The 25857-nt window shown below is 45.6% G+C and overlaps 1 protein-coding gene across 8 annotated transcripts in view; it reads right to left on the reverse strand.

Annotated features, from left to right (window-relative positions):
• LOC133344869 (CLIP-associating protein 2-like) overlaps positions 1 to 22671 on the reverse strand; it is a 78986-nt gene extending 56315 nt beyond the window's left edge. For 2 of the 8 annotated variants that reach the window (XM_061555143.1, XM_061555141.1), the window contains exons 1-17: positions 22162 to 22671; positions 19872 to 19959; positions 14679 to 14948; positions 14134 to 14222; positions 13250 to 13342; positions 11654 to 11799; positions 11131 to 11266; positions 9927 to 9997; positions 9141 to 9200; positions 8615 to 8692; positions 5953 to 6114; positions 5815 to 5858; positions 4749 to 4934; positions 4161 to 4187; positions 3280 to 3408; positions 1735 to 1917; positions 260 to 394 (exon numbers count right to left, since the gene is read on the reverse strand). In XM_061555143.1, the coding sequence (XP_061411127.1) occupies positions 260 to 394; positions 1735 to 1917; positions 3280 to 3408; positions 4161 to 4187; positions 4749 to 4934; positions 5815 to 5858; positions 5953 to 6114; positions 8615 to 8692; positions 9141 to 9200; positions 9927 to 9997; positions 11131 to 11266; positions 11654 to 11799; positions 13250 to 13342; positions 14134 to 14222; positions 14679 to 14948; positions 19872 to 19947 (1885 nt within the window). In that variant the 5' untranslated portion in view covers positions 19948 to 19959; positions 22162 to 22671. Of the gene's footprint in view, positions 1 to 259; positions 395 to 1734; positions 1918 to 3279; positions 3409 to 4160; positions 4188 to 4748; positions 4935 to 5814; positions 5859 to 5952; positions 6115 to 8614; positions 8693 to 9140; positions 9201 to 9926; positions 9998 to 11130; positions 11267 to 11653; positions 11800 to 13249; positions 13343 to 14133; positions 14223 to 14678; positions 14949 to 17350; positions 17402 to 19871; positions 19960 to 22161 lie in introns of those variants that run through there. The other 6 variants (XM_061555147.1, XM_061555145.1, XM_061555142.1 and 3 more) reach the window with 5 other exon arrangements.
• Positions 22672 to 25857: the final 3186 nt, after the last annotated feature.

The raw sequence follows: 25857 nt of genomic DNA on the forward strand, positions 1-25857 counted from the left end.
CAGATGTTCTGACCAATGGCGAAAATCAGTACCCGCACAATCGGCGCCGCGCACAGTGCGAGGATTTTGAAAACAAGTGACAGTTCCAATAGAACTTGTCTGCAGTGGTTATGTGAGTGCAGGAAATACAACAGTGACACCACTCGGCGCATAGACATCGAGAGAACAGGAACCCGATGCCTCACATGGCAGCTGTCACCGTGAGCGTCTGGCACTGCTGGGGGTGCACGGCAGGCGACACGGGATGAGGTTGGCTTACCGAGCGAGGGCAGGCCGCGGGCTGGGCTCGTGTCCCGGCTGCTGTCCCGGCTGCAGCCCTGGCTCACGCTCGGCCGCGGGATTCGACTGCCGCTACCGCCGCCACCACCACCGCCACCGCCACCGCCGCACCGCGCTAGCATGAGCATGTGCGCCAATGGGGAGGAGAATGGAGAAGGCGAGGTGAGACAAGAGGATAGTGCTGGGCACGGCATCATTTGTCACTGAATATTTCTAGTTGACTGTAGTGGGAGCCACACCCATAGCAATATGTATACTGGATGTAGTGTGCAGGTTGCAAAGATATTTTATGGGTCACTGATGCACAGAAAGCCAGCTGAAATTAAGATAGCTGGCTGCTGGGAGGCAGTGTTGTGGTCAACAGCGGATTGAGTGTCTGTATTTACCGAAGATGTGTAAATACACATTTTAAGTTGAATTAACGATCCTGTTGCATGCATCTAATATACAGTGTGAATAATTAGTGAGTGCTCTAAAGCTATAAATGAATTGCTTTGCTTTTTAATGCAATGATAAAATAACGCCTTTGAGTAATGGTCATGATGGTCTGCATAAGAAGGCCACATCTACACTGTGATTTATACAAAAGATTTAATACGATGCCCATTTACACTTTCAATTCGTACAAGGCCTGGCTGTGGCTGATTTACTGTGTGTGATGGGATGGGTCGAAGCAAGTTGAGTGTGGGAGTGGAAGGCATTTCTCGTGTGATGAGGCTTCACCTTCGCATGGATTTATGAGTCGCACTGAAGAGACCGGGTCAGAAAATTAAAGGATTATTTAAAAACAATATGATGACAGAAAGAGCAGGGATTTACACTGCATCACAAGCAGCACAATCGAGTTTGACTATACAATTTAAATAAATGTATGAATAGGCAGGAATATTTGTTTGTGTTTTATGCCACATGTCATTTCTCATGATGAAATTGCAATCCATGCACAACTTAAAAAAAACATATACCTAAGAATATTAAAAGGTTACAAACTCAAATTTCACAGCGATGGCAAGACAGAGTTTGTGGTCCCATCCTACGAGTATACATCCATGAGGCGCATGATGATTCATCTTTTCGTCGATTAAACTCGACCGATGCTTATGGTCACGATACATGCTTCAAATTGTGCACGTGAGAATCATCCATGGAAACTCCTGTGGCTCCTAGAGCCAAAACAACAATATACTCCCCAAATAAAAAAAAGCAGATCATTGATGTAATTATCAGGATAATTCATTTTCACGAATCATGACAATTCATTGAATCACTAGCATGGAATTGTTAAATACATAGCACCCACGCATGTGCGTTCCCGCGTTCATCCGAGCGCTTCTCGGTGCACGCATGAATGCATGCATCCGTGTGAGTGCATGTCCCTGCGCACGTGCTGCATGTGCAAATCCGTGCGAGCGCGCGTTCGTGCGTGCGTTGGTGCGTGCAAGCCCACGTGCTCACCGAGCGAGAGGCGAGTGGGACTCGTCTCCCGGCTGCAGCCCTGGCTGCGTGGCACGCGGCTGGCCTTGTACTGCGTGGGAGACACGGCGAGGGGAGCGCCGCTCGACGGCGACAGACTCAGGCAGCCGTAGGGGGATGGCGCCACGCTCAGCGTCTTCCCCGGGGAACCCGACCTGCTTCCAGCTGTTGCATCGACCAAGCACACGCAATGCACACACGCGTGCACACACACGAGTAAATAGCAATAAATTTCGATTGAAAGCTTTCGTGACTGCAGGGATTCATCTTCTTGGTTCTTTCGGTAAAGTCACGTAGAAGGGAAATAATAAAATAATAAAAATAAAACATAATAAAATAATTCTCACGACGTTTCGGCCACAACGCAAGCAGCCGTCCTCAGGTGAAGACCAGGTCTGTCGGGGAGACAGCGTCTGAATGACGCTGGTCTTCACCTGAGGACGGCTGCTTGCGTTGTGGCCGAAACGTCGTGAGAATTATTTTATTATGTTTTATTTTTATTATGTTGTTATTTCCCTTCTACGTGACTTTACCGAAAGAACCAAGAAGATAAATAGCAATAATAACATGTACACGTGGGTTAACGATATCTTTCGAAGAAACTGTGGAATTGTTTGCAAACACAGAAAGATTGTAAACCAATTGTAACACTTTCTGTGAAAAATCCATCGCGCAGAAAAGTGTGTGCAGGCTGGATAAGTGTAAATACACCAAAAGGGTGATTTATTGACGGCAAAAAATTATGGCTGCACATTTGACTTTTGAGTGGTGATCTAAAATAAGGCTGTCTGCCTGAAACACACAATATGGTGATGTTATACGATATACAAGGCATGATGGGAGATCCGATGCTCTGGTCAAATCATGCATTTTGCTGCTTAGAAATCACTTTTTGCACATATGAATATCCTTACAGATAGATTGTTGTAAAATATTTAAAAACAGATGTGTGTGCGCAGGTGCACAGGTGTATTGAATGTGAATTGCGATCCACGCTGCTGCGCGGAAAATCTAACACTCAGACTGACACTCGGATTTGACATCAAGGCTGGGAGCAGAGGTGCTGGTGGCCGATTTGCGACCCTAACCATAAAATATTTTGGGGGTTCCGCCCTTTCAACTTAGAAACTCCTAGTCAAATGACAGAAAACACGTAGGCACGAGATAAGAGTAGTCCGACAATAGAAATGTAGGCCAACGATAGCGTTATACTGAGATGAGAGAAGAGCGATAACGGTGAAACAGATAAGTATTCTCGTGAAACGAGAGATGAGGACAGGAGACATCGATGGAGTTACGTGACAGAAGAGTCAGATACAAAATAACTGGCAAAAACATTCGTATGTTAATTCTTATTGTCAAGTTCATGAGGATTTGAATTCGAGTTCATGTTTGCTTCACTAATTTTTCCACGAATCTGCCGCCCCCCCCCCCCGCCCCGCCACCCCCTGAGTCGCTTGGGGCCCTCAGCATTTCATTTGTTTGCCTATGCCTACTGCCGCCTCTAGCTGGGATATTAGGACTCACGCTGGGACTGCGATCCCTTGGCGCGGCTGCGGTCTTTGACTTCGCTTAAAGCGGCTACCGTGCCTCCTCCTCCACCACTCGAGAGTCCAAAGAAGCTCTCCGGTGCCGTGTGACGCGAGCGCGCGTGACCTAGAAACACAGACGCGGCGGGGCAGGCAGCTCTGAAGCCAGACTCCTCTCCCATAATAACAACGCAGTACAACGTCGCAAAGCCGACCGTCACATGTCCACCCTGACCAATTAACCGCCACCAACTAGTGCGGTATTTGCTCACGGTGCAATCGCCACTTTCATGGCATTTTCACAAATGTGCCCTTTTCACGTGAAGTGATGTGTTCTTAGTCTCGCGAAGGTGCTGTCCCTTCTACAGCGCAGTTGAGCATTTTACTACGTTTAAAGCAGTCTGCGCTTTATTTTTGACGAGGTAACCAAATTGTGCATGGTGGTGTAACATGTAATTTTCTACAGATGTTCACACATCTGATCTTTTCACATGCCCACCTACACCTCACACCTCAGTTCTCCGAGAGTCAGATGTGCGACGTTGTACTGCATGTTCTTGTATTGGAGTTACCCATGTGCAGTGCCAACAAATGCAAAATATACTTTTCGTGGCTAACAATCTGAAACAACCGTGAAAGAAAAAATGAAAAAAAAATATTCAAAAAGATATATGCTTTTTGAGTAAACATCATCTGAGGGGACGAACACCACCACGGAGATGGAGCAGTGAAATCAGCTAATGGACAGATGCTAGGCAGATCGCAGAACAGTGAGGGAATGGCAACAGCTTGGAGAAGTATTCAACCAACAGTGGATTGATCATGGCTGGTAGGTTAATATAAGTAAGAGACGGCGAGTATTACAGCAGCTCGGCTTACCTCCAGGATCATCCTCCGTGCTGTCCGCTGCCCGGTAAAGGAACAGACACAACGAGACGGAATCAGTTTACCACAAAGGTCTGCTAGTCTTCAGTCTTTAACGTCAATGATTATTGTCAACACTACATTTGTTCAGAGCATAAGCCGAACGTAAGTTTTGCATGCCCTCAGTGTCCAGGAAGGCCAGGGGCAGGAAACCTTTTCCTCACTGACGGCCGGAGGTGGATGACACATGAACACACACACCTCAGCGTTGCCGAATAAACACGCGGAAAAAAACGTACGAAGAGGCCTTTGCAGTGGCAGAAGTGACAGAGCGTGCTAAAACATCATTTACCATGGTTAATATTTGGTCAATTGTCAAGTGAGTCTTTTGGCCAATTTAAGGTCTATCTCGTGACTTATTTCAGGTTCGTTTGATGACTTTACGCTTTGAGGAGTTGGCCTCACGGAGTATCGCACTCAACCGCATTGCACTCAGATGCATAGCATGCGTCGTGCTTGCCCTTAATACAGGCACTCGACAACAGCTCCTGCCCCCAGCAGTATTTTAATGGTGACACGGGGCGGCCGTGGTGCGTGTCCCACCGAGCGAAGCGGTGGAGCCCGGGGCGAGGCTCGCAGCCACGGTCAGCCTCTTCGTGTTCCCGCCGCTCGCGCGACTTTTGGCCCCAGCGGCCGCGTTGACGTCCACGTCGCTGCGCGAGCGCTGCAGCGTCACGGGGAGAGGAGGAGGCAGCGGCGTCGATCTGCAGTAGGCCCGGGACACGACTCCTGGGTGAGGGATACAAGCAATGTGGACAGGATTCAGTACTGTACTAGACACAGGCAGGACTCGATATAAGACGTGAGAAACAACTTAATATTCTTAGGTTTTTTCGGTAAAGTCACGTAGGTAAAAAAATCTAAATTAATAAAAGTTAAATTAAAATTAAATAAAAATCACGACGTTTCGGAGGCAACACAAGCTTCCGTCTTCAAGTGGAACCGTCACAACACGCTTGCTGTATTCAATGATTACATCGAAACGTCGTGGTTTTCATTTTATTTTTATTAATTTAGATTTTTTACCTACGTGACTTTACCGAAAAAACCTAAAAATATGAATACTTGCAGTCACGAAAGCTTCAAATCTAGAAAAAAACTTAAGTTTGGATCTCCTTTGCAATTAAAGGACTATGACCAGGAGACTTTGTCACATGATAAAAATTGTTGTATAAATGGCAGAGCTTGCCGAGTGGTCATCGAGGACAGAGTGCTGAGCTGGTGCTGCGGAGAGATCATGTGTTCCAATCCAAGGAGGTGTCTGTGACTAGTTTAACATTGTGTTTTTTTCGTGCAGTCATTGGTGGCCAGGCTGAGACGATCACCGCAGTACCACTTAAGAATCTGGTTTAACCGCAGATGGCTGAAATTTCGATTTAAACTCAGGGTCATGGTGGTAGCTTTTAAATGCTTGTAAATAAGTCAACACTCTGGAAAGCGTTGGAAATGAGACGATCCATCTCAACGGATATTTTGTAGGTGAAATATTATTTAAAAAATATGATACCAGTCTTCTAGCCTATGAGCCACTCACATATCTTCTGTGTTTAATGCTTAAGCTACATGCTGGACCTCAAATCTGAGAATGTTATTGCGAAAGCGGTGGTACCTTTGATTTTAGGAGTCACGGAGCTCTTGGCAGGTGGCGCTCGGCTGTAACGGGAAATAAATGAGATAATCGGTGACAAGATAGGCACCTCCATGTAGAACATAAACAGAGGCGTCCTGTCCAGCAAGGACGCCGTACTTGAGGCTCTCCTGCGACGATGAGGTGGAGTGGTCGGAGCGGTTGAGAGAGCTCGCCCCACCGCCGTGCTCGCTCAGGAGAGCCTTCTGGTAGCTGAACGCCAGCGTCGCGTGCAGAGCCTCGGCCTCCGCTGGAAAGTGGCTGTACAGTCCCCAGTAGGCCCTGCAGCCAGGCGGGGAGAGGAACACGCGTGCACAGGGCCTCGTGCGGTCAGTGTTAATTTAGTCTGAATTTTTCATTTTAATTATAGTCTTAGGTCTAGTCGACAACAGCCTGCGGAGTTTTAGTCAAGGCTTGGTCTGTGGATTCCATTTATTCATTCTCCTAGGCTAGTTAGCTAAAGCAGATAACAATGTTGTCCACTTTTATGGATTTAAAGTTGGTGTGTGGGCACGCCAATTTCTCCCCATCCCCCTCCCTGATATATTATGTTATCCAATTAGTGAATTCAGTATATATAGCCAATTACCTTCCTTAGTGCACATCCACCGGAAGAAATTATCTTAGCCTACATCTTTATTCAGACTAATTAATTTTGTCGCGTCATAGTCTGTCAAGCTTTTATCTTTGGTAGGCAGCAGTCCTATTAATCGTCATGCTTGATGATTTTCATAAACTCATAGTGATCGTTGACTAAAAAATAAATGTAATCACATGTTTTAATTGGTTCATGCTACTGTTTTTATTTATTCATGTGGGCGACGGTTCTTGCGGGCAAAGGTTCAAGCTGTGATGGTTCACGCAGGTGAAGGTTCATGCTCTCGAAGGGTCACGGGAGTAAAGGTTCATGCACATGAAGGTTCATGTGGGCAAAGTACATGCGGTCGCTCGCAAGCTCTCTACAGTCTCGTCTACTGGTCCTGAGGCACTCGGGCGAGCTGGAAGTCTCGCATGAGGTGAGGCGATTACGGTTGAAAGAGAATTGCATTTAGAAAAGCCATCTACGTGGTTTTAAAGAAATGGGCTGCTAACATGTGCTGAAGACAATACAGTACTTGAGACCAAAGTGTACTCACAAAACCAACCCATTGTGGAGTTTGAATTGAGCATTACACGTAATGTCAAAAGAAGACAATTTAAAGTGCATCCAGCTGCACTAAAAATTATCATGAAGATGGATCAGATGCCTTAGGGTATATGCACATCAATAACAAAAACAAATCCTTAGTAATTTTTTAATTCTAAATTCTTTCCCACGCAGCGAGGCATGTATTTACTACACATTGTGCATATAACACACCAATTGGGAACACAGACACAGAGCAATAAAAAATTCACAACAACTGAAAAATGCACAAAGGTTGGAGAGATGCACGCTTGGAAAGAGAAACGATTGGACTGTGGAACCAACGCAAATCAGAGACATCATATTTATAATTAAAGGAAATTAAATCAGCTTGGACAGAACAAATTGCTAAATGGGATGATGTTCGATGGACGAGACTGGTGATGTAATGGAAGCCAAAGGAGAGACATTGTCTAAGAGGATGACCACCACTGTGGAGATGGAGTGATGAGATTGATTCATATGCAGGAGCGAGATATTTGGTAGCAGCACTTGGCCATGAGGAATGGAAACGACATGGGGAGGCCTTCATCGTGAATTGGATAGACAACGGCAGATGATGATTGTGTACACAAGATACAATACATGCCCGAGCACTGCACTGGGACAGCAGATTGCCGGTGTTTCCATCCTAGGAAAATTCACCAACCCCAATGCCTATATAGCCACACTGAACACATGCATTGCAGTATAGTGGCTTTAAAATGTTAATTTTCCAAGGCACTTTGTTCGAAAAAGAAAGGGTTAAGAATATATGGATAAAATTCCACTATGCCAGCATGTATACAATTTTTATGGTCACTGTCTGAAAGATTCTAAATAACTTTTTCAGCTGCCAACCTGCCCATAACATTAACAGTTAAAAGCCATCCCTCCACGAAATAAAAGGGGCCTAAACACACATTTCATCTTCGCACAAAGTAAACAAGCCATCAAATAATCAACAGGCCAGCAATTTTACTCTTCTGGCCTACATCCCTTGCATGTATTTGCTGACAAGGAGAGAAATACTTCCATGACAAAATTGCCTGAAATGTGCCTGACCTCATCAGATAACAAAAGCTATGCAGGCTTGAGCCTAGGCAGTGCTTATGTGGCTGACCACCATGAACAAACAGGATGTCTTATGGCTACAGAGCTACGTGGTGGGCAGTAGAGGGCAGTGCAGAAATATATATATATTTGTTTACTGCATTGCTATGCTTCCACATCTACGCTATCCACCTTCACCAACCCACACTGGCCAAAGAATAGTATAGATAAATAACCCCCACAATCCGCAAGACGTGGTGAGGTCTTCATCCAGCAGTGGAACGACAAAACAAACTGTACAGCACGTACAAAGAAATACATTTCTGTCCATGCATGCACCAACAACAACAGCCGCCATTCGCCACGAAGTGACCTTTATGTCACCACAGCACTTGTGCCAGGCTAGGTGGATTTCGAGTAGCCTCAAAAGGAATACACCGGCTCAAACACACAAAGAAGCAAGCTCACGCAAAACTCCCAAAACACAAGGGCACATTGGGCAGACCGTACTCGCACACAACAGAAAAGATGAGGACATACACACACAAAAGAGAAAGTGTTCACCTCCTAGCTTCCACTCTGGCTTCAGCATCTGCATCAGGGATGCCTTTCTTAATCGTTTCCACCAGAACGGCAACATGCCTGAAGGAAGACTCACAGTGAGTGAAACCCTTAAACAACCAGTGGCACATTAACAGTTGGCTCGGCACTTGAGTCAGTAGCAAGTGGTTGTGTAGATTAAATATCATTATCGTCGTACAGTAGAACTCCTCTTATCCGTGATATACAATGATGTGCATTGCATGTACAAAAAGCTGTCAGCCTTACGCAAACGAGCAACACAAAAATAACTGCATGAAAAAAACCGAATGTGTTTCGTTGCTGCCTGTTGGTTGGCCAATTTTTAAACAAAAAATGTGAGCTGGTCTGAAATAAAAAGGCCACAAATACAGTTAATTTTTTAGCTGCTCGTCTGCATAGCTCGTGGACTGCATACTAGCAAGGCACAGCTGATGTGACACTCCACTCTCAGTGGTGTGGAAATTAGTTGGGTGCTCAATGATGAGCTGCATCTCCGCTACTTCCTCACCTCTCCAGGATGTGCGACTGCCACTCATGCAGCAGGAGGTTAAGAAACTCATAACATCGCCTGCATGCAACACAAACACGAGAATTCGTCTTCTAGTCTATCCAGGCAAGTACTGTTCGTAATTTTTCGATTTAAAGCTTTCGTGACTGCAGGGATTCATCTTCTTGGTTCTTTCGGTAAAGTCACGTAGAAGGGAAGTAATAAAATAATAAAAATAAAACATAATAAAATAATTCTCACGACGTTTCGGCCACAACGCAAGCAGCCGTCCTCAGGTGAAGACCAGGCCTGTCGGGGAGATAGCGTCTGAATGTCAGACGCTGTCTCCCCGACAGACCTGGTCTTCAGACGCTGTCTCCCCGACAGACCTGGTCTTCACCTGAGGACGGCTGCTTGTGTTGTGGCCGAAACGTCGTGAGAATTATTTTATTGTTTTATTATTATTATTTTATTACTTCCCTTCTACGTGATGTTACTGTTCGTAAGTATATATTTAAGACCAGCATGGCGCGCAGGGAGGTTGTGTGGACTGCACGAGACCTGGCTGCCTTTGTCTCCTCAATACTGATGTTTACACACTTTGCCAGTTACTCACCACAGACAATGCAATCATTACTAAATTAAATCAATGACTTCAATGACACTTCGAATCTATAATTACCACGTTATTACCATTAACACAATAATAGGTTTAGCACAGGCGCTTCGATTCCCTGTTGATCTAATAATTTAATTGACAGAGATTCAAAATCTAGAAATAAATTCAGTGACTGCTCGCGTGATTACCTGCGCACTGCAACTGACTTGGAGGTGCAGTTTCCAGTAATGAGCGGGATAAGCCGAGGCACGTGCGTGTGCTGTGGGGAGAAACAGTTGGCGTTATCTGCAGCTGGCTCCTGCATCAGCTTAATCAGCTCCGTCATCAATCAGGTTTGCTGCAGCACTACTGACAGACTCTCATAAAACCTTTTATCACCAATTCTCAAAAGCGCAGATCCTTACACGGTGCATTACTGCCCTCCTGCGCCCACTAAGATCTTCGCTGGCATTCATAGGTTGGAGTTTTAATTCAGTAAGTGTTATTCCCTGTGCAATCCCTGTCAACTGCCTACTCTTAAAGTCCAGGCTCAAGGCATTCCTCCTCTTATCTGTGACTGACTGTCTCTCTGTCTTTATATATGCCTCCTTTCCCCGTGATGCACATGCCCCAGTGTTTTTCTACAGCATCTTAAGATGTGGTTGCATTGCAAAGCTATATAAATATAAATTGTATTAATTGTAAGCATGTATTTTACTTGTGACATGAGCCTGCAGTACAGACAAATCAAAGCCGTCATCTTGTTTATCTGTATGGCTCCTTTCAAAACACGAATTTCCCCAACTTGCATGAACAATTACAATAAACAATTAGCAACGTGCCATTGATAGAACGCTCAAAACAAACCCAACAACACAATATAAATTCGATTTAAAGCTTTTGTGACTGCAGGGATTCATCTTCTTGGTTCTTTCGGTAAAGTCACGTAGAAGGGATATAATAAAATAATAAAAATAAAACATAATAAAATATAATATTATTTTTTTATTTTATTATTTCCCTTCTACGTGACTTTACCGAAAGAACCAAGAAGATGAACACAATATAATGCAAGTCAAGATCTGCCGTGCAGCCGAAAGCAGGATTTTAAGGTGAGTGCTTTTAGCAAGCACCTCTCGAGGCACGATGGAGTGGTATGGCCAGAACCCCGCCAAGCCGCTTTTGTCTCCCAATCTTAATATTTGTAGACAGCACCGGTACTCATTTAAGGCTGAGTTCACCTAGGGGAGGCCCAAAACCAGCTCATTTATTCGTCACAGATGTTGGCTGTGATCAGGAACGAACTCGGGCCTCCGGGTTTGTAGCACAGTACGCTCACCACTAGGCTACTGCTCCTCACGTTATAACGCACGTACACACGCATACATACACGCAACGGACACGCAGCCTCACCCGAATGATGAGACGAATAGCAGCCACTCCAGAGGTGGCAATAATCCTGGCGCAGTTGGGGACCAGGTTGAACAAGGTCGGAATTATGGCCTCGGCTGCATGGTCAAACTTGTTCCTCAGCACCGTGGCCAGGTGCCTGGACAAGCGGAGTGGGATGGTGCGGTGGGGAGTGGGGGGGGGGGGATGGGGCAGGTGAAGTTTAACAATAGCGCACAAACTCCAAGGCCACCGTCAATTTCCACATCCTCTGTGTTCTGGCACTGTGCCACGTGCAATTTGCTTTTAGTTCATGTGTAAAAAAAATTATATTAGATCCACCGGGGAGCTAACTGCCTCTCTAGCCGGGTGACCCATTAACTGCAAATGACATGTCATGAATGCGCTATGAAGTCAGTGCAGTGCTCTTTCAAGCACAGTGCTGCGGATGGGTATTAGGTAAGTTAACGGGTGTGAGATCAGCGTGTGGTTTTCTCGGGGTGAATGAGCAGGCCATGGACCAGGTGAGAGGGTGGTAAATTATTACCCGAGTGTGATGCAGGCCTCCCGCACCACCTGAGACCTCAAGTCTTTGGCAGAGAGCTTAAAGGCGCTGTCCAGCAGACGCAGGTGCTGAAAGAAGCAATCGTATTCAGGTGCCCCTGCAATCACGAGGGATCGCAGTTTCTTCAGCTGTGAAGAAGCCACAGCAAGGAAACGCGAAGATCACAAATCAACCACAAGACGCAATAGTCTTGCATCCCGCATCGTGAGCAGACACGACAAACGATGAATACTGCAAACGATCGAGCAAAAATCTCACTCAGTCTCAAGACTCTTTTTCAGGAGGGACCTGCATGGCATGTGTGGGCTAATGTTCTCACATGCGTGGATATTGGAGTGCCTGGAAAAAATCCTCGCAGGTGAGAAGATAACAACCAAACTCCATTCATTCATTTAGCGTGTGCATAATCGCCAAGCCAAGCAATAGCGTCCTCGGTGACCATGTGTAGTTCTTATAAACCTCCAAAGAACTTGGTCAGTGGACAGTCATCAACCGCATGCGATATTGTACAGTGCCACAGCTGCAGTCTGGATTGTCACGAAGACCCCAATTGTGGGTGGAGGTTGGCTGCACAGAGACATTGCCCTGTCCGGAACTTGTTCAGCAAGGCCCACTGATGAGGAGGCAGCTTGAAGCCAGGTGGAGAAAGTAGAGAAACTGCGATAAGAAACTCCAGACTCCACAGGCAGTCCAATAACCTTCTCCTGTATCCTGTATGTCCTCCTACAGGTACCTGGCTGTCCAAGAAAAATCAAAACAGGAGGATGTATCCACAATTCTGGCTGTCGCCTGATGAGTCTGGTTGTAATTACCGGCGAAACTTCGGAATCTAAATGTAAATGTTGTGGGTTTACTAGTTCAACGCACCGGTGTGCTGATCTAGTAACTAATTGGCATATTTTGTTTACGTGACAAACCTTACTAATTGGCTGTGTCGAATGGTGGCGGGTTTAACGACGCATTTATATTTTTGCGATCTAACCCAAACAAATCTCTATTATGGATATAAAACATATTTTCTATTGTAATTATATGTCGATAAATATTCAAATTAATACATTCTAAAAACGTTATAATATACAGCCATTTTATAATCCACTGTTGCGTGCAGGCCTACCCAGGCTTCGCCATATGCACTACAGCCAACCCTTGTTTATCAGTGAGCAGATTATCTGGGTTGCAGATCAACTGTGATTATGTTCACGTGTGCGCTGGCTTAATTACTAGCCATTCTGCTCTTCGCGGGTCTGTGGCTCAGTGCCCACCTGACCAACAACATGTTGGAAAGCAAATGTATTACTTAAAGAATCCATAAAAAACAGACGACACATAGTAGGTTTTCACCCCCCATTCTTCATAGGTAAACGACAACTGTATTTTTATAACCTAATTTACACGTTTTGCATTATCTGTGTTTTTTTTTCCATCCAGGCCACCCCTGCCTCCATTACCCTGCATAATCAATAACTGATTGTACTGCATTTATGTTTTTTTACATCTGTCCATGTGACATGACTACTGGAAGAGCAGAGCAGGGAAATGTGCGTGTGCGTGAATGGCCGCACAGTGCGTGCTTACTGCCGCGATGCGTTTCTCCCAGTCGTGCTTGTCGTCTGAAAGGGTGCCGCGGATTATGTTGAGGCTGTCTTCCAGATCACGACTTGAGTAGATCTGTAAAATAATTATTACCGTTTATTATCCATATTTTTTTCATTAATATTAGTCTTTAAAGCTGAACACTTCAATCGTGTTGCCTCTGATTTGTATCCGCGCATCTAAACTGGGTTAGCGGCTCACTGCACAATTCTGCGCCCGCTATAATTTGGACCTATTATTACTATTAGTGCTATCACTCACTGAACTAACGCCAACATACAATGATAACTGAAAAACTGCAGAGCTATAATAGATCCTGCCCAAGCCTCTAGACAAATACATTGTGATTATCACTCAAGGAGTACACTGCTTTTCCATACTGACATGTCACCGTTTGATGATGCTTAACATCACCATAGCAATGGATACATTCAAAAGAAAAATGTACTCTTTAAAACGAAATAACTAATGCTAGTCATCATCACCCATATTCTATCCACTGCTGGATGAAGCCAGCCATGTCGTCGCCATCACTCGGGGGTCATTCCATGCCACAATCCAGTGCGTAAACCACTGCACCACTACTCTACCCCAACACATGAATGATACTCTTAATGTTTAAAAACCGTTTTGCTTTATGCTCAACTCATGACGTGGGCAAAGGCCAGGGTTACCTATGGAGTGGACGACGTTGGCGGAAACTTTAGGTGGGCAGAATCGACATCTGGAAACAGGGATAGTGCTCAGTGTGTGGGGCAGGGGCTTGTTTATTGAGTGGGTAAGGCTCTCTAAATTGGGCGGGGCTGACTGAGTTATTGGCTGCTATTCATGGCCATTCCTCAAAGAATATTGGCATAGGGGCTCACCTGCACCACGGGCACATCTTCAAATCCACGAATGAAGTCCTCATGATCCACACTGCCAGCCCCTTCCCTTGCAGGTCCACATGCGGCTGCTGGAAATAGACACGTGTTTTTTTTCACACCGTGTTACGCCTCTAGTGTTATGAATGAAGTGATTGTGTCACTAGAATAAGTGACTTTTTCAGATTAGCTCACTGACAAAATGTTATCAAAGCGACTAATTGCAAGCTTCCTGACTTTCTGGGACGAGGACATTATGCTGATTTAGGAGCGCATTCCACGTATTCATTGAGGATCCTGTACCCATCTACCATATTTAATACTTTGTACATTATCTCGTGATAGATAGGAATTCCGATTCCTGCAGAGGGTTACTTCATTTAATACTTGCTAAATTTTAGAATTAGAGCTTTGATAACTCTAGAAGATCTACCAACTCTGTGATGTTCTTTTCCTGACTTACCGCTTTACCTAAACCTAATTGTAGTCAACGCGCACTTTGACGACTGAAGGAAAACGGGTCAGAATCCGCATGTGCGTCACCTTACCTAGGGAGGCTGGTTTGGCTGGGATGGGCGGCGGCATCGGCCTCTGGGCGAGGAGCACCGGCAGGCCAGGGCCTCGCTTGGCCGTGGGCACACGGGAGTGTGGTTTGGGCGGTGGCAGAGGCCCCGGGGCTTGGACTTGAGCCTGTGCCTGGCCTTGGGCCTGGCCTTGAGCCTGAGCCTGGACTTGGCCTTGTTGGGACAAAGCCTGGGCCTGGGCTGGGCCAGGCTGGATCCCATCCACGGAGTCATCTTCCTCCTCCACCCCAGACTCTGACAAATGCACCCACCATCAGAAGACAGAGGCACAACCAATGGGCGGGGGGTTGGAAAGTGTTTATTTGTTTTCATAATACTGTAAATAAGTAGCCCCAATACTTGGCAACGTGAGTTTGATGGCCAGCCAAAGCTAACATCTGTGGCCAGTGATATTTGAACCATTCCTGCAACCACCCCCCCACACCCCACCACCTTCACTACCCACCTCCCCAAAAACTCTGGTTGTTGTGTGTCATAGACCAATGTTTTAGATTTTTCATGAATGTAAGTGTGTAATTAAATTATTCATATTTGGTGCATATACATTTTTTTATATGTTCAATATTACATTGTACAATGAAAACCTACTTTACAGTATATGCAATCAATTGCTCTTCACAGTGCAGTGGAAACAAACGTCGCGCTGTGGAACATTTAGCTGGGCGCACCTCTCAAAACGGTACAGTGGAATTCGGTGATTGCTTTCCCACGGTGCCTTGGTTGCAAATTTTTTTTTGCATCATCAAGGTACAAAACCAGACATAGGTAAATGATGGATTGTGCACTAAAGGAGGAAGAGGCAAAGTTTGCAGGATCCGTTATTGAGCTAGAGCAGCCTCATTACACCAGATTCAGCTGAGAAAGAAGACACCTACTTAAAGATCAAATTTAAAACTGATTTCTCAGCAGGTGACAATTTCCACGTATCTCAAGGGTCAAAACTCTGGGCCGAATTAAAGGTGTAATTTCCCAAAAGACCTTTCAAATAAAAATTCAGGTTAAATTATAATACATTTCCTATGGAATGTAGTTCAGGCCTGTGCTGTGAAATAAAATATGTAAGGAAATTCTGTATTATTTACAAGAGCCATGAATACAAGTACTGGCAACAATTAATATATGCATGTAGATTTTTGTTTTCATGGTCTTGCAATGTGTTAACCTTGATCTATAATGTTACAGTAATCTACTATTATTCATACATAGATATAAACTAAACATTGTAAAAAAATAGTCAATGTATTGATCTAGTTTTGATATTTTTCAAATTTCATTCGAATGTGCTATCGGCTTCATGTCATGAGATGGAGTATCCATTTGGATTTCAGGGAAAGCAGCGCAAGTATTCCAGTTAGAGAATGGGCCACAGAAGTGGATATACTACAGGAATGCATCTGATATCCCCTCAAACGACCTCTGGTCAACACAGCAAAGGGCAGTACAGTACTTTTTCACCTGCTCTGCCACTGAGTGATGTTTACCACGTGACAGTAAAACTAATGTTTTATTATCTGAGCTGCTATTTTGTAAAATTAAGCAAAGAACAACATTTTATATCGCAGTTTTTTAGTGTAGTCATTGGTGATTGGCCAGAGACCATCACATCGCTACACGTGGGAACCTGGTTTAATCACAGGGGGCTGCCTGGATCTCAGAGATGCCAGCACCACTCTCGAGCCTCTGATCCAACTAGCCACCACTAGAATGTTACTTAAAATGGGACTTTACACATTTATATAACGTAAGTAAACGGAATAAAATGGGCATATGCAATTAAAAACAGACTGGCAAGCCAATCCATTTAGGGTGCCTGCATTTTTCTAGGGAATTCGACGTAAGAAGGAATGTGCGCATAAAAACACACAAACATAAACATGCAAATGTATATAGAAATTTACATATTTTATAACATTCTAACACCCACACACTGGCATCCTAACATATGCGCTTATCACACTGGTACACAACATAACGTAGTTTTATAATTCTTTTGTTGAGAGTATTTTCTTGCACATATTTCTCAAAAGCTCTGGGCAATAGAATTGTTAGGCTGTGTGGTAAGTTTCATAGCAATTGGTTTAGGGCTATTGTGATTATCTTCAAAACATGTGAAGTGTCCTCAGACAGAGACAGAGATCGACGTAACAATTCCTGAGTATAGCAATAGGTATCTTATAATTTTCCTTTATAACACCGTTGTGAACATGGCACTAGTTAATTTTTAAAGGAGCCACAGATCGTCCCTAACTTGATGTATAGACGCATGCGTTGCAGTGTCCATTTCAAATGACCGAGAGGTGTGAACTCTCTGGAGAAGCTGCCTGTCCTCAAGATCTATCCTTCACTTTGAAGTCACGTCTCAAACATGACTGTTCAAGCCTTCCCGCATCACCGATGAATAATTCTGCAGTCTGGTCCATGTTGCCAAAAAACCGACAAGCTTGCTATACACCCGGGCATCTGTCCCTTTAATGGAGTCCAGAAACTGAATTTTGTCCGTATATATCATGCACCGTTAGCTTTAATTATATTTAACTAGCTTCACGCTGCAGCCTCGTTCTAGCATGAGCCATTGCACTGAACATTTTAGTGTTCTAACAATGTTATTACAAAACAGTCCGTGATGATTACTGTACCTCCGAGATATGTTCACTCAGCAGACTTTCACCTCCGCTGTCCTCTCGCTGCCCACAGAACTGTGTGGTTTTACTACCCGATCATGCCATATATCAAAGCAATGGCCATGCGATGTTTGCCGCTCCTGGCTAGAGATTGGTTCAGATCGTGCTAAAACCAGCCAGGCCCAGCCGTGTCCAGGAATAAGCTGGAGGTCGTGTGTAGAAACCCCGTGGCTTTCTCACTCCACGTACGCTCAGCAACAGCAAAGCGTGGGCAGGCAGAGTGACCACAGGATATACCCCCCCAAGGGCGCAGTTAACATGTCCACGTAACAGCTGTACGTACACGTGGGTTGTATGTACACGCAAGACACATGGTACAACACGGTTAGATGAGCACACAACTGCGTGGATACACAGCTACATGCGCATAGAGCTACCATGTACACGTGGCTATACGTACACGCAAATACAAGTACAGTACACCAAGGTGGTAATGGTGGGGACAATGGACTTGCAATCCAGAGGTCATCAACAATGGGACAAGTTTATTAAAGTTCCCCCCCCCCCTCCATCTCTATCCACCCATCAGTGTAAATGGGAACACCGCAGTTAGTTGATCGACGGGTTGCGTGTGGTGAGTTAAAGTGTGGGTATACCCACCTCTTTCAAGACGTTTGGCCAGCATGGAAGAGTTGGTCAAACATGCCCTCTAGACGAGGACATCTTTAGAGCTGCCTGTCTCTCTCTCTCTCTAGTGGAGGAGGCTCTTCTGCTAGCAGTGGCATGATCAACACATTGTAAGGGCTTTACCTTTTACAAGAACACGCTGAGACTGGCATCGCAGGAATTTCACCCGACGCATTATAACAGGGACTGGCATTCACGTTTGCGTGCGTCAAACTGAGGCACGTAACGACATCTGCATGATGCCATGACGTGTACCGTACAGCACTTTGTCAGTCAACTGCTGAATGAAGGCTTTCCCATGCCGAATTGTTCATCGGAGTTATCTGACTACATCACGAAGATGACCACCGTACGTTGCCAGCTATTCACGCGATATGCGCCATGAATCCGCCGACCTCGGTTCGATTACCGGGCAGCAGCGAACGTCAGTGGCGAGTGATCATTTAAACCTTGTCTTGGGCCATGAACTGTGTAACTTATCTGTGGACATGTCACAATGATTGCATTAAGAAGAAGTGGCTGGTTTTTACTTCGAGGTTAAAGTAGTATAACATTTTTGAGTTGAGTTTGTTGTCCTTCCCCCGCACCTCCCATTAACGCGGTGTGAAATAAGTTCAACATATTGTTGGTTCTTTCGGTAAAGTCACGTAGAAGGGAAATAATAAAAATAAAACAAAACAATAAAACAATACAATTATCACGACGTTTCGATTGCAACACAAGCAATCAAATGTTCTTGCTGTGGTTTTCACACCTGATGATGATTGCTTGTGCTGCAATCGAAACGTCGTGAGAATGTTATTGTTTTATTTTTATTTCCCTTCTACGTGACTTTACCGAAAGAACCAAGAATATGAATCCCTGCAGTCACGAAAGCTTTAAATCTAAATTTAAAGTTCAACATACGTATACGTAATTCACATTGGCATTTGCCATCATTTCACGTTGTTGCTTTGTTTAATCTCCATTATTAAACTTGTGTTAATACAGTGTCTGCAGTACGGATTTCGATGGCCTTTGACAAAGAGCCTAAATGCAAGTGGGATTTTGAAAGGCAATCCTTTATACACTGTGGCGTGAGGCTGGTCATAAGACCACCGCCTCAGACTGGACGGCGCCCGGACACGGTTCCGCAAATTGCAAATCAAGGTCACCAAGATGCAGAGACGCACATGCACACACATTGAAACAAGCGCACATACATGAACGCGCACACACACACCCACACGCACTCATGGGTTTCCGCGTGTTTACTCCAGCAGCCAGATGTCAGGCATTTGGCTAAAAAAGGTCACCTCCTGTAAGTAGCGGAAAAGCGGCTTACAATGAGAAACGTTTTTACAGTCGATTCACTTGAATATTAAGCCCACTGGCTTCCACGAACTGAAATTATGTTAAAGTTGTTTCTTTAAAATACGAATTAATTATAAGTTATTCTCTTAGGCAATAGACTGCTGGATGAAGGCCTACCCACGCACCAGGTCTTTGACGTGGGTTGTTTGACCGACTTCTTCAAATTGGTCATTGCACGTTTGTGAAGCGGTGGCCTCTGGCCGGTTCATCCATATATCAGTCACCGTCGGCGGTAGCCGAGTCCGAGAAACAGACTCAGGTCGCTGGGTTCAAAGCACAATGCCCACCCAAAATTCCACCCCCGTAGAGCCCTCGTTATTTCACTGCTGGATGTCTCCACACACCACACTGACATTGTGGATTCGTGAAGCGGATGCATGGGACTGGTTCATATACAACTTGCTACGGATGTCAACTGTGGTGAAGAATTGAACTCAGGTTGCCGAGTTTACAGGGCAGCGTGCTGATCGCTCCACTCCCCAGGCGTATTCGTTACCTTTCCACATGACTGCTGCTTCAATGACAATTTCCAATGTTCTTCCCCAGCATTGGATTTCATCATCCAAAGGCATTCCTGCCCTTACCTGTTAACACAGGTAAGTGGCAATCACTTTTTTTAACGACCTGTCAAACTGTTAAATGCCACATGCACTCCCGCCGAATGTACAGTAACCTGGCACACATTCGGCGATTCGATTAGTATTCCACGCGTTTCTTCTGTACGACTTGGCAAGTGCTGCTGGAACAACTCAAAAACAGGCTCAACGCCAAAGATATTAACAGTACTGAAAAAAAGGGGGGGAAAATCCTCACTACATTTGGTCAAACATAAGTTCATCAGCAGACGCTTAGACCACTTCCCATGAGACGAAATGAAGCGTCAATGTGTCTCTTTGGATATCAAGCATCATCTGCAGGTGAATTCGATATCCCCACATATTTGACTGACGGAAGATAGACACCGTACGTTCCACACTCGGCACATCAATACATTGCCATGTGCAAAGAGATAAATGCAATTAATGGTTGTGCGTTTCCAGCGGTGTGGAACCTCAACTCTAAAAACAATCACTGCATCCATCTCTAAAATGTAAACATTTAAAATTGCCCGCTCTTCTCAAAGCCCCATGGTGTAAATTGTAATATCCGACTCGTTGTATGCTTCTGTTATTGCTCTCTGTTGGCTCTGAAGGAACTTGATTGAAATGTCAGCCAACTATATATATGAAAACACCACAAGCTCCCTGAATGGACAGATTTGAATGTTCATAACCTATCACCTTCTTACTGGCATTGCCTTGCTCCTGAACACGCGTGTTATGAGAAGAGACTTGGCTCAGCTTGGCATTGTAATGGGAATGCATGACACCTGACATGAGCACATTGATGGTAGAGACCTCGTGAGCCAAGTGACTCCCTCTTGATGAAAGGAGGCCACATGAGCCCACACCAGGGATGTGTTCTACATTTGTGGATTAGTCCGAACGCTCGGGCAAAGATATATGGCATTTTTTGAATGATCCAAAAAGTGTTTTGTTTCTCACTGAGCCGGAAAGATGACATAACAGGATGCGAGGTTACTTCCATGGCATCTGGTCAGCGTTTCCCGCCAAAGTGGTGTTACGTGGCATTGGTCGACTTTTTGTGAGCACGAATTGCTTGTTAAACGATCACTTTAAGATCCCTAATTGTCCTGAAAAATCCGAAACTCATCTCTGACCCACAGCACAGCACAAGATAGTCTCGTTCCGTGCCACACTTCAATGCTATCAATCAAAGAGTCTGCAGGCGGTTGGGGAGCTCCAACCTCTGGGAGGCTGCGATGCAAAGATGTCAGGAAGGGGACATTCTCAGAAAAAAATATCAAATCTTCAAAAGGAATTTAAAATCCTCATCGCAATTACGGACTCTGTAATTGCGATGGCAGGCATGGGGAGGAAACGTCACGCTCGTTATGGCAATTCCGCTTCGATCGCTACACGTGAACCGACAGAAAATAAATTTAATGAGAATGATTTGCAAGCAAGCCAGGTTTAACCTCCGTTGACACACATTACCAACTGTGCCACTGCAAACGCTTAGAATGATACGGTTCAAATACACTGTACAGTACTGCAATCTCTTCTCGTTGCAAAAACATTTCGCTGCTGCTGCTGCTGCCGCTGCACTGGGAATACAAACGCTGTGGGGAGCAGGCAAAGGCAAGCTTTGATTTATGAAACACACAATTGTATTCTTGTATGCCTGCGTCAGTCGTAGCTGAACCATCGTCCATGTGCGCTCAAATATCTTTCAACCTTGACATTACCTTCCCTAGATCAGCAGCAAAGAGACGATGGCTTTCTTCCCCACTGGCTGCGTGAACGTGACCGCCACCGATATCGCGCACGGGCACCGGTTCGCTACGTTGAGGCTGCAGCAACGGAGGAATTGGTCCGTGAACATTGTACATTTTAGCATGCGTGGAGGTGGGAGAGAAGGCGGAGAGGGGTGGGTGGGCAGTGTTGTGGGTGGGTGGGCAGTGTTGTGGGTGGGAAACACGGAGCCGGGGGGGCTGCCTGCCCGCTGCCATCGGGCAAATTAGGACGCCGCCGAGGGCAGCACCGAACGACGTCTCGTTGACAATTCAGCACCGCCGCAGCATCACTCCGCATGCACGGACAGACGACAACACCACCATCACCACCACAACCACCACAACCATCAACCCCGTCAACCCCCCCCCCCCCCCCCCACCAAAACCCAAAGCAACATCCACACAAAATGTCTCTCTCGCGCTCACTCACCTTGCCCGATAGCCATTGTGTGATGAATGCTGGACGCTTCTTCTTGCGTCGAGAGATGGTCGAGGCGGTGGGATGGGGGGGGAGAGGTTAGCGGACTAAATAAATAAATAAATGCCCAGATTCTTATTTTTTTTTTACAAGAAAATCCCCCCCCCCCAACACGAGAGCAGAGCAGAGCAAGCGAGAGCGTTGGGACAGAAGCCGCCGGTCACAATTGCCTCTTTATGCGGGAGAGGCTCTCTCATTGGGAGGAGAGAGAGGACGTGGGGGGTGGGTGCTTGTGGAGGATGCGATGGATTCATCCCACTGCTCCATCATCGCCTCCGCTTCCTCCTCCTCCGGCACTGCGAAGCGAGCACGGCGCGCTCCGCACACAAACACAGCACGGCACAAACCTTCTAGAATAAGAGCACTCTCCCCTCCTCCTCCTCCTCTCTCTTACCCTCTCTCATCTCTCCTCTCCTCTCTCTCTCCAGCTGACTCTCTCCTCCTCATCTCTCTTACCCTCTCTCATCTCTCCTCTCTCTCTCTCTCCAGCTGACTCTCCCCTCCTCCTCCTCCTCATCTCTTACCCTCTCACATCTCTCCTCTCTCTCTCCCAGCTCACTCTCCCCTCCTCCTCTCTCTTACCCTCTCTCATCTCTCCTCTCTCTCTCTCTCCAGCTGACTCTCCCCTCCTCCTCCTCATCTCTCTTACCCTCTCTCATCTCCCCTCCCTCTTCCTCTCTCTTCCCCGTGCGAGGCACAGGGCGGCTCAATGAGGTCACATTTGGTAGCACGCACATCACAATCGCACGCGCAAGGCTCTGCCTATTTCGACGATAACACGAGGATTTTATATTTTTATATTTTACTTCTTTCCCAGCGCGTTCTCCGTCTTGCCAAAGCCCAAAGCGGGGAAGGAAACGAGAGGGGAGAAGAATCGATGCCCTTCGTGCGTGTGTTGCAGATTAACAACTGCAATGCCATTGCAGAAACATTAGCATTTTTGTAGAGGGGGTGAATTTGAAAACGAGCCATATACCTACCCCAAGACGGACAAACAATGTCAGTTTGCAGCCCTAATGATACATACAGCTGTACCACAAACGAGAGGATGGAATGAATGAATGTTGCTTGTGCGTGCTGAAAGAATGGTGTGGTGTGTGTTTGTTTTTGTTTTCAATTGGAAGCACTGTATTGTAAAATAGCAGTGTCTTGTGGAAATGAACACTCAACATTTACTGCATACATGTACCGCTAAAGTAAACACGCAAGCAGTGTGTAATTTCATATTTGCTGCGTTTATTGATATGTACCCACGCATGTATATTTGTACTCAGAATATGCACGCATGTATTGTGTGTATACTACATGCAGTATATGTGCAATTATATACTGTCTGTGTGTTTGCTTGAGCAGTATCCAGCATGCACACATCAAACACATGCAGTATATAATGTTATATGTATACTGTATTTGTGTATACCTTAGCAGAAGGTAAGTACGCACATATGCAGTATATATAAAATTATATACTGTCTGTGTGTTTGCTTGCGTGGTATCCAGCATGCACAGAATTGACATTTAACTGCACAGAAAGCATGCAAATACAAATGCACTGTGCTGTATATTCATTTGTATACTGCCTGTGTGTTTATCTGTGCACTAAATACACAGCGGAGTAAAAAACCCACACGCAGTATATTATTTAATATATTCCACATGTATTCATACACACTCAAGCATACATGCCTGGTGTTTTATTGACGTGCGGTGCATTATGCAAACAGCAGGCTTATGTACAGACATACTTATTTGAGCAAATATGCAACAGTTTGAAATTCTCAAATTATATTTATGAAAGCTGAAAATTTGCTAATCCGTCAGTATATTCCATATGGATCCTCGCCCTCCCCACATAACTTTTACAGATTTATTATTTACCATCAAAGGGAAATACATCTATTAATAGAATCTGCACATCACTATTTAATTAATTCAATTTCCAAAAATGCCACGAAGAACGGTGGAGACGCGCCACTGACCGCAGCATTGCGAACCCGAATTTGAATTCTCGCCTGCGCCTAACATCGATGGTCAAAGTTGATACCTGAGCCGGCTTTGGTTAGGGGGGGGGGGGCCTCCTGTCTGGCCCCCCAGCTCCCCCAGCTTCTCTCGACAACCACCGTTCTGGGGTGGTGGGAAGCATCACCAAACAACCTCGTCCGTGGTGCCCTGCACGGGAGCGGTGGTGTCACGGTGAGCCATCATCAATGGCAACACCAAAATCGGCCCCAAGGGTGGCCGAGTTTCAAGTCTCAAGCAAGCCGCACCACAGACGCGGCGTGGGGAAACCTTCATCCAGCGGTGGATTGATGCTGATTGTTATTATTATTATTATTTACCCGACATATTTTATGGCAGTCGCTTTGAGGAGGGCGCGTGTGACCGTGGAGACGTTAGCAATACGACCAAAGCGAAATTTCAGAAACCGGGTCGGATACCTGTAAAATATTTCGCACGCGCCAACCCACATTAAGTATATATTAAACATCAATATATTAAATACATACACACACACACCGCTCGCTACGGCTGTGGCATATTAGTCGCGTGGCCCCTTGCACGTTCAGGCTGAGACCAAAACAAAAGCCGATGGACGCGTGAGGTCACCGTTGATGACCAACAGACGTGCGGGTGACCTCGGCCAAAGCGTGAGCGATGGGGGTCCATGAGCCCGTGGTGGCTTTGCGCCGAGCGTGCCGACAGCTGCCACGGCTTTCTGCGAGAATGGGGGTGGGGGGCAGGCAACACGGGATCGCACACGCGGCGTGACCACTGCAGTGAGCGGTGGTGGCGGTGGCTGTAGTGGTGGTGATGATGATGATTTCGTACGGCCAATGAGGAGCAAACTCATGGTTGGATATTCGGTGCTAAGATGCCGGTCAACACGGGCGCCGGAGTCACGGCACGGAGAATCGTGGGAAGCAGCGGCAAGGGTTGATGATGACGATGATGTTGGGAAAAGCTGAGCATGCGGCCAGCGCGCATTAAAAGAGATTAGGGAAATGCATTTGCAGGGAGTTGTTCGTGGGGGTTAGTGGTGCAGACGATGCAAATGCGAGATTAAATGAAAATGTTTAATTTATTTTATCGTCGTAATCGTCATCGTATGTCATTATGTACATGTACAGCCATTTTTGTCAATCCACTGCTGGATGATGGACTCCCCACGCTGATTATTTGAATCACCAGATGCGAGAGTAAATGAGAATGTCTTCATTTTGTTACGATCGTCGTCATCATCAACACCACGTGCACAATGCCGGTGACCGACATTGCAATCCGAATATACATAATAGATATGTAAAAGTGGATCATTACAATAATCATCAACAGGGTGGCGGGGTCTCAGCCTCCTGCAGGCCACCAGAGCTATGGGGTTTCAGATTCTCAGAGCACAATTATCTCTGCTTAATCTGTCAGCCCAACAGTGCTTTCATGCATGTGGCATTTCGTGAAGTGACCGATGCTTGTGTTTAGTGACGTTTTTTAGCTTAGCAATGTGTATACATTATCCTATTAGGCAATTACATTTAGTCTAGGCGGTCATTAGAAATGCCCCACAGTCACGACCAAGATATCGTTTATTGACGTATGCTCCCCACCTTCGTCAACCTGATATGACCATCGTCGTGAAAAATTGTCAAAATA

This window comes from Lethenteron reissneri, chromosome 20 (assembly GCF_015708825.2).
Source record: "Lethenteron reissneri isolate LAM-NWPU_2019-01 chromosome 20, ASM1570882v1, whole genome shotgun sequence".
Taxonomy (NCBI): domain Eukaryota; kingdom Metazoa; phylum Chordata; class Hyperoartia; order Petromyzontiformes; family Petromyzontidae; genus Lethenteron; species Lethenteron reissneri.